This window comes from Cydia amplana, chromosome 2, assembly GCF_948474715.1.
Source record: "Cydia amplana chromosome 2, ilCydAmpl1.1, whole genome shotgun sequence".
NCBI lineage: Eukaryota > Metazoa > Arthropoda > Insecta > Lepidoptera > Tortricidae > Cydia > Cydia amplana.
In genome coordinates this window covers 10,207,270-10,222,015 of record NC_086070.1, presented here as the reverse complement: position 1 = coordinate 10,222,015, position 14,746 = coordinate 10,207,270, and the positions used below count along the sequence as shown (strand labels likewise).

The following is a 14,746-nucleotide window of genomic DNA, read 5'->3' as shown; positions in this document are numbered from 1 at the left end:
AAGGCAACTTGTGGCATACTGTATAAGAAAGAAACTGTCACTGCAAGTCCCACGACGGCGCCAAAGCCGCTTGCCAGCGCCACCTACATGCCTCGTAGAAAGTTGAAGAACTAGACCGACCCTGTTTGGACGAATTACGAAATGACTCACACGGACTGTTTTGATTTTCACTCAACAGAAGCAAATACGAACACGCGTAGGTGAATGTCGCCAAATGTAAAAGTTCCCAGCAATCTGAAATAATCTGAATGTTAATTAAGGTCGCTAAGAAAATTTATCAATTGTGTTGGGATCGACTTTGCTAATTGGACATAGGTACATTTTATTAACAGTCCGCGGGATTGAGGCAACTGATTTGAAAGAAAATAAAATTGGTATCCGACCGTAGATCTGAGGGCCTACCGCGAACCACGTTCGACGTGTTACCTCCATGTCACACTTACGTACGAATTTACAAGTGCGACAGAGAGGCAACACGTCGGACGTGGTTCGCGGTAGGCGCTCTGCTGTTTGATTTACACTAGTACTAGTGCGATCGAGTGGTGAGGCGAAAAGCAAGTGCATTGACACCTGCACCTGCGATCCCTGTTTGCCTAAGGATATTAGAGAGAGTTTAATATTGCGTTAAATATGGAATAGCTTTAAACCTATGACAACTTGCCAATAATTACGTGACAGTTAGGGTAACATTCTATTTCTGACCGCAGCTGCACTACTGGTACTGAACGCGTCGCTGTTACTGTCAATTTCCATAGTAAAATGAACAGTAGTGCAGCTGCGGTTGGAAATGGACTGTCACCTTTACCTACACTAACTCATTTCATTTTGTAGTCAAACAAAGAACGCGATTAATGTCGAGTCTTGCGTTATCGTACCTAATCTGCATAAAGTTGACAACAATGTTCAGAATACAGTTATAATTTAATGTAGTAGACATAATACACACATTAACATAATTATATATATAGGCACATATTATAACATTTTAAATTCGGTAATCAGTAATACCTATACCAAAATCATATACCTACGCACGTTCAATACTTTCTTGCGGAATTTGTGGAATATGGTACCTACCTAACAGCCTTTAATGGAACTTCATACATGAGATATATTATATTTACATGCTTCTGCGACTTACATAGATAGGTACTATGTATAATCGGCCATCAATCTATAAGTAGGTATATCTTTTGCTTAAAATGTCATGTGTCTGGGCGAAAACTAATGTATGCTAATCTGCTAACGTAACAGCAATTTCTAATACTTTCTCACAATAAACTAGTTTCAGCGTAGTATTATTACCATTTCATCGCATTTGGTAAAAAACAATGTGATAATGCAGAAACTAGAATACCTACATATCTGGAGACACGGCAGTGCCCCCGCCAAGACGAGCAAAACAGAGGCACGGCCGTACCATCCTTTTCTCGAAGCGATTCAGGCCATTTTCGACGTCTTGTAATTTTGTGCTGGCTGTAGCTAGAACCCTGAATTTTCAGTAATATATAGGGCTAAACATGCTTAAGATATATTCTAGGCCAAGTGATTATTTATACGTATTACAAATTAAAGATATATATTTGATACAGTTTTAACACCCCCTGGCACTGATTAAAATAACCCACTTGGTTTCACATTACATCTCAAAACTTTTTTGTAGTAGAAGCGCTGCGAGACTTGCACCTTTTTACATGTAATGTTTTTGATGGGCTTATGATTTCGTCACACAAGTCTAGCATGTTCATTTTGTTGTACCTTTTATAGACGGAGGAAAAAATACATAGGTACTGCATCTAACAGAAACGGACAGATTACTATGATTGATTACGATTTACGATAAGTTTATTACCTTGTTTAAAGAGATTACTATCATTATTGGGGATTACCGCTACACTATATTAGATAAAGGCGCCACAGATTCTAAAAACAACTTAATCCTGTTAAAGTATTAGATATCACGGTACATGAAATATCGTTCTTATTAAGTTAAACATTCGTTTTCCGTCCCGCGTCCGCGGCTTAGCTTAGTTGTCATACGTGCTACAATGCTGTAGTTTAGAGATATGTACCTACCTAAAGCGAACAAAGTGATAAAATAATACTTCAAAAGATAACTTACTTACAAGGTAACGCACTCCTACACTTTAATAATTTACGGTTCCGATTAAGAGATAAGATTTAAAGTATTAATTTTCTGTAGAGTCGTTACCCCATCAGCCACTCTGACAACTAACTTGACGGAAATAATTTAGAATGATCGACATATTATTACCTATTCATAGTTATTTCCCACATATTTACTACTTACCTAACAGAAAATATTTTAAAATTCGGTAATTACCTATTTAATCTATGTAGGTATATATTTTAGTATTAAAAGAGGTCAAACATAACATATAACAGTGAATCTCGACAAAGTATCTATGTTTTCGACATAATTCAAGTATCAACTCAAGTGGGTGCTGCGTAAAATATGAACAGTCACAACCATAGTAGCAGTGACGACCCACACCGTCATCGATAAAATAACGAAAACCTTTTTTGTCTAAACTAACGAGATTTATTCGCCCATTGTACTATGTAGGTCAACAGTTTTCCAACGCGCTGTGTTTACTTTGACCGCTAACAAACGTTCATTGTGACCACTGGTGTATTAAACCAGTGCATGTTTGTACATTACCTACCACGCATTAGTAATGTAAATTCATCAAGATCAATACTCACTGGAGACTAGAACGTCGTTTGGCAAAACATTGCAAAGCGGACATATACTCGTAGAATGTATATCTAATTGCCTTCCTGTTTACAAAATACATACGAGACTTAGGTACTGAAGCGGGATGTGCTTTCTAGTTAGTTTATGCCAAACTGCCCTGACGGTGGGAATGGGTTGGGTTGTAAGTTAGAGATCATACCTACCTACTCAATACTCATACATCAGAAATTTTTCCCTTATCGAAATGCAAGGCGCCCAGTTGTATTAAGAGCCAACAGGAGTGGTCATTTCTCCATACAAACGTACTCGACTGTTTCCTCCGTGGGTTTTGAAGCTAGAGCAATGATTTTTTCAACACAGATTATTATTGTCAATATCTGTGTCGGACCGTTTTGCTTTTTTTGATATATTTGTTTTTTAAGGCCAGGGCAAAATGGCCTAATTGACTATGCCGCAATGAGAGGCGTGCTATTCAAAACTGATATCAATTTATCAATTAGTCAAAAAAGCAAAACGGTCCGACACAGATAATGTCATTATCATTTAGATTTCCAAATTTGGTTACGATTGGTTAAGTTTTGGAGGAGGAAACAGTCGAGTACGAAACCTCGATTTTTGAGATTTTTACGCAGGATTTTTCGCCTTGTCCTTATCGCACTAGTTTTAGGAGCCGCTTCCGTTAGCGAGACGGGTATATTTACCTAAAATATTTAAATCTTAGCTCCTGTTGGCTCTTAACTACCTATATAAGCACCAACTGGAAAACTGGTAACGGAAATCTGTAACTGTCTAATTTCCTTTTGATAATGCTTTTAAGCGGTTACCATTACCATGACCGTTATTTCGTTTGCCTTCTCATATCCTTTCATTTCACAGGCTCGTGCGTCCATAGTGTCCGTTTCACACAGCACTCCCACGAAATACCTTATTTAGTCGAGATAACGCATATACTTCCGCCGGATTTTCTTAAGGTTTATCACTTGGAAATTACTTATCAGGATGGTCGGCGTCAACAAATGTTACGACAATTACATCTTCTCAGCTAAAGCCTGTAGGGCCTACAGTGCAGGCAGTGATGGGCTGCGGCCGCAGCTAATAGTTATCTAAAGTTGTTGATCTTAATAATGATACAGAATATAGCATCAGGTTCCTATCCTCCTGAGAACCCTGAGAGAAATAGATAGGCTACGCAGATACACAAACACACATAGGTACACATTCCACATTATATTCAGAGTTTTTATGAATATCTAAAGGTTCTAAATTCAAAAACAAAGCATATGCTTCTGGGTCTCAGGAGGTTTTAGTACTTGTAGCATTATGTAAGACAAGATAAAAAGTCTGCCTCTTACGATCAGGTACAGGGGGTATATTTTTAATTATATTTAATTGAAACTGATAGCATGCATCTTAAAGGGGCTAGTACTTGTAGGCGTCGTAAGGCCTACAATTAATCTAACCCGGTCCACCCATCAAGTCACCTTCGTCGACTGTAGGCTGGCAGCTCCCACGCTTTGAATCAACCTTTTTGTTTGCTTCCCCACGAAGACTGACGACTAGTTGGCTGATCTCAGCTGGTTTGCTTAGTTGCTAAATATTCACATATGCTAAGCAATGTTTGCCTGGGAGGTGATAACATTCAATAATGTTGTTCCTTGAGGCAATTATGATAAATTTATTGATAATTATGCATTCCAATTAAATTATCCCGTTTGAGCATGACTCTGTAATGGAAATGGAAATCTTAAGTGCGTTTCACAAACGCTATTGTGAATGGATTAGGCTTTACAAGCAAAACACACATTTTATCGGACAAAGGTGAATTTCTTCACAAAGAGCAAATAACCATTTTTCAAACTATCCAATTCAATAAATCATGTTACCGCGTAGGAGGCTAAACTGTAAAATATTATGGAACCGAAAAGCTAAAAGCGTTTTAGGTTTGTTTGTCAGTACGCGTAGGCCTCGAGTAACACCCACAGGACAGGTTCGCTCTGCATTCTGAAGCGATTGATTTTCATTTCAAATTACAGTGCTCACGCGCACGCTGCCTACGCGCCCTTCCCGAACGCATTCTTGTTGCGTTCAAGTACACTAAGCACGATGGTCACCCGCTTTCATTAACATTCCAAGTATTTGTCGCTCGATTGTGGGTTGGCGGAACAAAAGGCAGTGTTCCTGCCGTTCGTGAATTATAGACGCCATTATTCCGAGCTGAAGACACACGGGAACGGAATGATTGCTGGTATTGTTCTAAGCTTGCTTTGTAAGCATATCATTACATTTTCTTGTTTGTGTGCACTCGCAACATAATTTTTGTCGACCTTAGAAGAATATTTATCATTAGTAAAGTGATCACGTCGCTTGAACGAGGCGAGGTGGAGATACGTGTAGCGGCAATGTCGTGGGAACGATGAAGAATAGACCTCAGTATGATCCAGTTTTCTAGAGATGCAATACGTAGCCTTATCGAGGTCGCGCCGACGAGATAATGAGTCGCGTGTCAATATTAAGTTTCTAGGGCATTTCTCAGATCGAAACTTGTCTAGGGTAGAGAGTGTCTATGTAAACTGCGATACTGCTTGGCTTTCCCCATTTTAAATCATTCAACGGTTGTGAACCTGATTAACTTGAAATGGGAAGCGAAAGTCGTCTAAAGTATTTTGATACATGCAATGTATTATTATGTACCTATCTTAATTAGTCTAAAGGAAAAACTATGTTCGTCTAACATTTAAAGCACCAATGTACAGTTCTCAGTACGAGACGGCAGCAAAATGTTCATAAAAACTGAGATCAGAGCCATCAGAAGACGCCCTTATAAGGTGCGGACGGCGACAGCGGCGGCGCTGTTGACCCATAAATAATTTAGTCCATAATAACAAAGCAATAATTCGAAGACCGTCAGACGTTTTAGACATTTTAATTAAGCAGCCCACAGCCTGTTACAACCTGTTGGAGAGGGACTGGCACAACCTTGGCTTCTACACCTCCGCGCTACCCACGACTACCCTCATTTGGTCATCAGCGTAGGCGCAATCGCCTAATCACAAGCTAAGCAACTACATAATGAATGACCCAACTCACTTTTGCTGCAGGGTTGCGGAATCGTCAACATCAAAGTGCGTTGCGCCTACGCAAACGCAATAATTACAATATTATTTACTAGCCTCAGCTTAATAAAGTTAAATTTTATTTTTCAAAAAGAATCAATGAGTCGCACTCAATTCAATGAGTAGGTAGGTACATTATTTAGGTTTTTGAAAATACCTACATCTTCTCTTATTACTTTTATTTATTTATATAATTACATTTATTTAAATATATACCACACGGCACACCTCGTAAGTATTTTTAAAGTTACGTATTACACGCATTTGCCAGGTAGACAAACCTGTCAGCCACTTACTAAGGCTATTAAACTTTATTTTATCTCTTCTCTTATCCCAGTTTAATCTGCAAATGGAGCATGTGAAACATGACTGATAAACCTTATCTGTAAATCTGGTAAGTAGGTATATTAAAACTACATTCTTTTCTCTCTTATCCGTAATCGTTCAATTGCTAACTGATTATTCATTGATGGCCCTTATCTTGTAGTGGATATATAAAAAATATTATCTGTAGGTACCTACAGGCATTGTTGCGACTGACAAATTGGTATATTTACATTGTTATCTAGCGGTGTTCACATTGGATGTAGTCGGAATGTAAACAGCCCAATTGCTCAGTTCGATATGTAAACATGATCAAATTAAATTGCTTGTGATGATTCTGTATTGTTAAATGTCAAGGAACAACAACGTGGCAAATGTTACATCCAGGCTGAATTCCTTGTTGAACTTCGAATGACATTTGAGAAATATTTAATTAGTAACTTCAAGTTCTCTGCTTGGTTTCCAGTATTTGACATGCTGCAAGTCATTATAGTCTGTGCGGAAAGAGAAGAGTCGTAAAATGTATGGGGCCCAATACATTCCACGACTCTTCTCTTTCCGCACAGACTCCAATAATGGTGTTTTCTTTTCCAGTTTAGGTAGTTCCTCAATTCGGTGTAACACGATACCCCACGCCTGTCGTCTGTCAGCTTGCCGTCGATATTTTCGTCAACTCTTTGCGACTAGACCGGCGACGCGTCAAATAAACCATAAAACGATCTGCGCTCCTATTTTTATTTGGACAGCAGCAAATAATTTAAAACAATTTTAAGCCGCTTGCTATTTCTCAATCTACTTCAAGTGAGTCAACATCAAATGTCTACATACTGCAGTTATCAAAGCTGAATTTAATAAAAAAACCGGCCAAGTGCGAGTCGGACTCGCGCACGGAGGGTTCCGCACCATCAACAAAAAATAGAGCAAAACAAGCAAAAAAACGGTCACCCATCCAAGTACTGACCCCGCCCGACGTTGCTTAACTTCGGTCAAAAATCACGTTTGTTGTATGGGAGCCCCATGCACTTAAATCTTTATTTTGTTCTGTTTTTAGTATTTGTTGTTATAGCGGCAACAGAAATACATCATCTGTGAAAATTTCAACTGTCTATCACGGTTCGTGAGATACAGCCTGGTGACAGACGGACGGACGGACAGACGGACGGACGGACGGACGGACGGACGGACGGACGGACGGACGGACGGACGGACGGACGGACGGACGGACGGACGGACGAACAGCGGAGTCTTAGTAATAGGGTCCCGTTTTTACCCTTTGGGTACGGAACCCTAAAAAGCGCCGCTAGCCTCTTCGAAACACTTTGATCTTTATGGTACCTAAATGTTAAATGTTTTTTTAAGTGTTGGTTATAATCAGAATTTGGCCCATCGTGGTTTTTTTCCACTTGCTTATTTCTCGTAAATTCATCTTATGTTTACGCATCAGTTAAATTTTTCAGGTTTTTCTAGTAGGTACGTAATAAGTAAGTCGCTCTGAGCGAGACTAATCAATTTGGCTCGTACATAGCTCATTTAAATGTGTGTAAACATTATTTGGGCTACTTAAATATGCGGCCAAATACTTCACCTTCTACCTACTAGCAGATGACAAGAACCAACCATACTCGCAGTTTAGTAATCTTTGTAATTTAGTAACGAAGGTAGGTAACAGTAAGGTAACAGTAAATCATTATCGTGACGACAAATATGACAGTCGGCAATGTCGCCCCAATAGACCTTGCTTTGCTAGACGTGACTTGGATTATAATGATTTTTAAGTCGTTGGTAGATCGTATAGGCAGGTAAGTATTTGTAGTTTTTTCATTGAAATTTGCTTCAGTTGACAACGAGCAAGTTAACAGGTACATATAGTACATTACGATACAAGTGCGAAAAGAGTGGCGATAAATTGAAACACAACCGAAGGGAGTGTTTCGACACGAGTTGCGAATTATCTTTTCGCACGTGTATTGTACAAAGTTTTACAGTACATATGGCCCTTTAAATTTTCGACATAGGCACATATTGTGATTATAAATGTAACCAACTTGACAAGCTTGGCATGTTGGCAGGAGCAGAGTTGGCCCGAAAGAGATATGGCGGGACGTCCTGGACGCATTTTGCATGGACTAGGCGATGATAGCGAAACAGAGGGATTGTTTGTTACTTTTGTACTTATACATACCTACCTTGTTTCACTACTCATCTCGGATTTTATAAAAAAGCAGCTGAAAACTCTTTTAGTTTGTTCGTCGGTCACCGTACATACTTAATTCATAATTATGATTCACTCTTCATTTTCATCTTAATTGGTTCATGATTCATGGTATAGCAAGCAATGACTGAAACTAATATCCAATCTGGTAATTTTAAATTTGAGACATGTTGCCTTTGTATTTTTTGCTTTCCTAATTCTTAGCTGAGCAACAGAAAAAAAACCATACAAGTGCATGTGAATTATTTTTAACCGTCTCTAAAAAAGTCCTTAAAAAAATACTAAGTAGGTAATATGCACATCCGAATGCTGTTTTGATGTAGGTAGGTAAAAGTTTTTTTTGCTGTACAATTAGGTTTTAGTTAATTAAGGTTTAATTAGGTTAGTATTTTTTTGCTGATCGTTTAAAATTTAAATCCCTCCCATTTTTTATATGACGCTCAATATGACAGAGGGAGCAAAAATTCAAGTCTTTTTATTGGGTCAAGTGGAGTAGATATCATGGTGTAGAGGTACCCTTATTTCACCGTAAAATCTTTTGCCGAATTTTGTTTTAAAGAAAATTATTCATAGAATAATCGAATCCCACATTTTTGTTACAACTAATATTGTTTCTTCGATTATTCATTTTAAAGAAACATACTTGTAACTTTATTAAAATTCAGAATATTTATTGAAAGATTTTTAAATAAAATAAAATACTAACTGTAGAATTATTATTCATTGAGTATTATTTGTACGACACTACAGTTCACAGAATATTGATTTCAACTATTATTACTTCACTAAATTACCTTTCACCTAGTATTCATTTAAATAAAACACACTTCAAATACAACTAAACGCACTTAGACTTAAAAGTCTAACTAATCAGAATCCGAATCGGAGCACCCCACTATCCACGTGGTCTTGTCTGTCCTACCCCTAGAGTGTATGTAAAAAGCCGGAGGCGCGGAGGGGAAGCGGCCCTCGCCCGCCGTAGCAAAGTGCAGAGCACAATGTGAGCCGTAGCGCCTGAGGCTGGTCGCCGAAGGCGACCAGCAAGCCGAAGCTGCGGAGGTGAGCATTTGTGCCTGCGCTTTGATACGCAAGGGCGAAGGGGCTGCTTTGCCCGTAGCGCCGGAGCAGACGCGGAGCACAACTCGATAAAGAATATAACTCCAACAATAACAACTCCGCAACATTTACATACATTTGCGTCAAAATTTCATGATTTTACCCGCAATGTTATTGTTAACGTTGCAATGACTTTCGGCCTAACAAAAATATGTATGAAGAATACTTTAATAATATGAAATAAATGTTCGACTAAATAAATGTTTTGTATTTTAAATTTCGGTAAACCATATTTATGATAATCAACTTTTATACATATCGATGATTCTGTGAAATGAAATTACATGGATAAATTATCCTTAAAACGAAACAACTTTTTAATTTTTTCTGTGAAATGTAAATTACTTGAAAATTTTTCTGTGAAACAAAAATCTACAGAAAAATTGGCGACAAAACAAAGGTAAACCAGATATCATTTGTGTGCGCTCGAGTTGTATCTATATTCCAAAACATTTTTTTTTTGTTTTTTTATTTTTAGTGAAAAAAATTAAGTTCAGCATTTTCCGGGGCTAGCTCTTAGTCTATGAACTTTTATATGAACACGCTCATTTGTATGTTTACATGAATTTCATTTGTGTGTCGATACCTACCTAGCTACTTCCACTTCCACAAACAGAATAACCACGTTTACTAAAAACTTGTACACATAGCCAATTTTTGCTGTACGACATAGATAGGTACTTGTCTATAGGAAATAGAAAATCCTGTCACATGTTTTTGAGTAGAAAGCACCGAGGAAAAATAAAAAAATCTTAGTGTTGACACAATCTGATGCTTAAACAGATTATTTAAGCTAAAAAAATAATGTGCAGAAAAAAAGTGTGCTAGAACAGAAAAGTGTTACTTTGATTGATCCCTCCTATCAGGGAGGAAAAGTGCCACTTTGATCCCTCCTAGCAGGGAAGAAAAAGCTCTTTTCCGAATAGGTGGTGTGAAAAATAAATAGTAGGTTTTTGGTGCTAGTTTCCCGGAAACTAGGTGTTTACCAGAGATGTGACTTATTTGAAATACTTGTATTTAAAATGCAAATACTAAATGCAAAATACCTATTTTGTATTTTGTATTTAAATACCTTTTGAAGAAAACTATTTTGTATTTTATTTGAAATAGTTTTTGGGACCTATTTTCTATTTTCAAAATACAAAATACTTTATAGTAGGTAATGTAGGTAGGAGTTACAATCTTTTCTGATGTTACAATCCTGGCAACTCTCTCATACTGTTGAATCTGTTTAGTAACGTCGCACATGACCACAAGCGTAGCGAGTGGTTAAAAAAGTGGAATCTTGAGTGTTGCGAGGGTTTCAAGGTACGAGAGGAGAACAAACTTTTCTGCCCTGATGAAACTTTTCTGCACAAACGAGACGTTTTCATCACATTAACGAGAGGCATTATACTAGCTGTAAAACATTACAAATCTAAATTAATGCTTTTAAAAATTGTCCGTTATAAACCATCATCCATCCATCCTTCCGGTTAATATGAGCAAACAACAAGAAATTTGCACTTAGAGGACTGATTGACACACTGTTTTCAAAGAATGAAGAGTCTTTTCAATTCGGATATTTTGAGTAATACTTTTTAATTCAGACTAGGTATTCACTATTCAGAGTACCTTTTATCGCAAAGTATTTGTATTTTTAAAAAGTATTTTGAAAATACCTATTTCGTATTTTGTATTTTAAATACAAATTCAAAAACTATTTTGTATTTTGCATTTGAAATAGTATATCAAGGAAGTATTTGTATTTTGTATTTAAATACTTTTTATAAAGTATTTTTCACATCTCTGGTGTTTACACACCTGATAGAAGTATTGTAATTCATGAGGAGTAATTAATATCTATACTGGAAAACCAGCTTGATAAGCAATTGAATGAGTTTTCCAATGGCCGTTACAGCTGTTATAGGTAGGTACGTGGCGAGTGGTTAGACACAGTACCTACCTACTTATAGTTGGTTTTTAGGGTTCCGTAGCCAAATGGCAAAAAACGGAACCCTTATAGATTCGTCATGTCTGTCTGTCTGTCTGTCTGTCTGTCTGTCCGTCTGTCCGTCTGTCCGTCTGTCTGTCCGTCCGTATGTCACAGCCACTTTTCTCGGAAACTATAAGAACTATACTGTTGAAACTTGGTAAGTAGATGTATTCTGTGAACCGCATTAAGATTTTCACACAAAAATAGAAAAAAAAACAATAAATTTTTGGGGTTCCCCATACTTCGAACTGAAACTCAAAATTTTTTTTTTCATCAATCCCATACGTGTGGGGTATCTATGGATAGGTCTTCAAAAATGATATTGAGGTTTCTAATATCATTTTTTTCTAAACTGAATAGTTTGCGCGAGAGACACTTCCAAAGTGGTAAAATGTGTCCCCCCCCCCGTAACTTCTAAAATAAGAGAATGATAAAACTAAAAAAAATATATGATGTACATTACCATGTAAACTTCCACCGAAAATTGGTTTGAACGAGATCTAGCAAGTAGTTTTTTTTTAATACGTCATAAATCGCCTAAATACGGAACCCTTCATGGGCGAGTCCGACTCGCACTTGGCCGCTTTTTTTAGCATTAGAAAGAAGGTAAGCGATCTTGTCATGTCTTTTAATTGAAAAACGCTTTTTAAAAATCAGTAACTTATACTTATGAAAGCAGAAGAATATAAATGATCGTATTAGATTCATAATTGTTACATATTTGCCGTGATTTATTTTTAAAACATGTATTTCAATTAAAAGACACATCGAGATTATTTACCTTTTTTCTAATGCTAAAAAAACGAACTATAGAGATAGGTAGTTTACCTACACCCTAACCCTACGCCCTTCTGTCGCCCTTTGTAAAAAAAAAACCTAAAAAAAGCAGACTGTAATTATTTTACAAATTGATTTCAAATTACAAATTAATAATCATCTTCTTATTCTCTTATTTAAATTAGTTGCTATGCCTATATTAATCAAAACAATAACTTAAGGAATGTATATGGTACGCAAATGGTAGGTACACAAATGGCAACTTGTTTAATTGAAATCTAAACAGTGACACGCCTGTAAGGCGGCGTAAGTAGCCGAGATAAGGGCTACTACCGCGGGCTGGTTGCAATAAAACAAGGCTACGGCGTGCGCCGGCGCTGCCGCGGCCGGCCGTACACATCTCGTGGAGACCGACCGTACGGTACCTACGCGCGGCGACATTCCGCCAGCCCCGCGGAATGCGCGGCCCTACAACAGGTTACAGGGCGACCAATATCCTTCGCACTGCTTGCCCCCAATATTATATAACCTCACACATCTGTTTATCCACACTGCGATAATTAACAAAGATTTATTTACAACAGCTGTCCTGTCAAATGTTGCGCTAAACCCGTTTACTACCTAGATACATTCATTTCATCTGTCTCTTCTCCGCGACAATCTAACTGACCGACGACCGCAAACCGCCGACGCGACGGATAAAATGCACAGATTTATATCGCTTTTCGTATTAAAGGATCGCATTACAAACACCACTGGACCATAACTCGGCGGGCGAAGACCAAAATAAACTTAATATCGTGTGCGTTGTATGTTACATTTGTCGGCTAGTTGTCAACGCATCCAATTTATGTTGACCTCGGTGACAAAATTCAACAATAATGTCGGCACTTTCGCTAGATCACCTCTTTTAGACAGTAGATTATCATCTCCACCTACCTTCATCCAGAAGTCGTTCCATGTGCATGAAAACATTCGGGAACGCGGCCAGTTGCTTCCTGTCTTTGAGCAACTGAGCTAAGTAGTCCGCTATACTTTGGGTCGAAGGATTGTTATTATCACACATTTTTGTTTCTATTTGAACAACTAATGTCACGTAAAATGTCTATTCAAGCACGTTGAAATAAGAGATTGTACTTTAGTTATTAGGTTATTGTTATTTTATAGAGATAAGTATGTTAGACAAGTTAAACTTCACTTCCACACACATCGACGTTTCGAACACCACTAAATGACGGAGTTGACCGAAGTGAAGTTGTGGGCGAGTATAGCGCCGCGCATGCGCTCTTGTCGAACGATTTTTTTATGCGCGTGCGGCGCCGTTCACAGTGTAGGCGTAGCAATGATATATAGTGGTCTCGCTCATTCTCCCATTTCATGCCTATAGACTGTTCTACTTTAGCGCTGAAGACCGACCAAGAGTCGCCATCTAGTCAACCTACTTTTAACTACAAATTTATAAATTATAATTCAATTCATATGAAATAAAAGATAGGTACATAAGTTTCATTGAGGTTTAGGAGTAAGTAATTAGGTTAAGATAGTGAGCCATTGGATCGATACAGAAATGATTGGTTTTAACTAAAGATGGACCGAATATTCGGTAATTATTCGGTATTCGGCATATTCGACAAGTTTTCGAATGTTCGTATTCGGCCGAATGTTCGGCATTTTATTATTATTCTGTTCGTCTTGTTGCACACTATAAAATGTTAGCTCCTCCACCCCTTCCATCAGGTTACGGTATACCTACCGGTGTCATTAAACCACATGATTAGACATGTTGAATCCAAGGGATATTTTGACCTTAAGAAGAGTTGGAAATTTGTTTAAGTGTCCCTTGCCTTGTTTGACCTGTTTGTTTCTTGGGAATGCCAAGGAAGCAGTTTATCTGCGGTAGTTCGGTTGCTAATGTAATCGAAGCGTTTTCAAAAAGTTTATTAGAATTATACAGTTGAACCGAATAATTCGGCCGAATATTCGGTTCGGTAAAATCTGAACCGAACATTCGGCTGAATATTCGTATTCGGCATACTCCATATTCGGCCCATCTCTAGTTTAAACCTACCTAGCCATTTTTTTAACAATCAAATTAGTTCCAAAACTTCTGTACCTACTAGAAAGGTTCGACCTGGCCTGGGTAAATACAATTTCAACACAAGATTAAAAAAAAAAGAAAAACCGCCTTCAAAAAGAATAAAATAAATGTTACCTATCCCTTTTATATGCGCCAGCAACTGATATGTCTGAACTCGGTGCCAAGCCTCAAAACTCTAGTATTGAAATCCGGGCAAACAAGAGCAACCAAGATTGAACCTCGAGGATGGCGAAACTTCCAAGGCAAGAGAGGCAAATATTTAAACTTTGCTGTCGAGTGTGTCACACAATTGTTCACCTCACCACCGCTAGGAAAATACTAGGTACCTATACTATGAAACATTACAAATCTAATCAAAGTTAAAATCATCGCTTAAAAGTCAATTTTGCTGACAAATCAATAGGTACTTGAA

The 14,746-nt window shown here is 37.8% G+C and overlaps 1 protein-coding gene across 8 annotated transcripts in view; it reads right to left on the bottom strand.

The window, feature by feature from the left end:
• Positions 1–13,489, bottom strand: part of LOC134658446 (protein held out wings) — an 87,359-nt gene extending 73,870 nt beyond the window's left edge. For 2 of the 8 annotated variants that reach the window (XM_063514129.1, XM_063514148.1), the window contains exon 1: positions 13,176–13,489. In XM_063514129.1, coding sequence (XP_063370199.1) covers positions 13,176–13,302 — 127 coding nt within the window. In that variant the 5' untranslated portion in view covers positions 13,303–13,489. The remainder of the gene's footprint in view (positions 1–13,175) is intronic. The other 6 variants (XM_063514141.1, XM_063514164.1, XM_063514156.1 and 3 more) reach the window with 4 other exon arrangements.
• Positions 13,490–14,746: the final 1,257 nt, after the last annotated feature.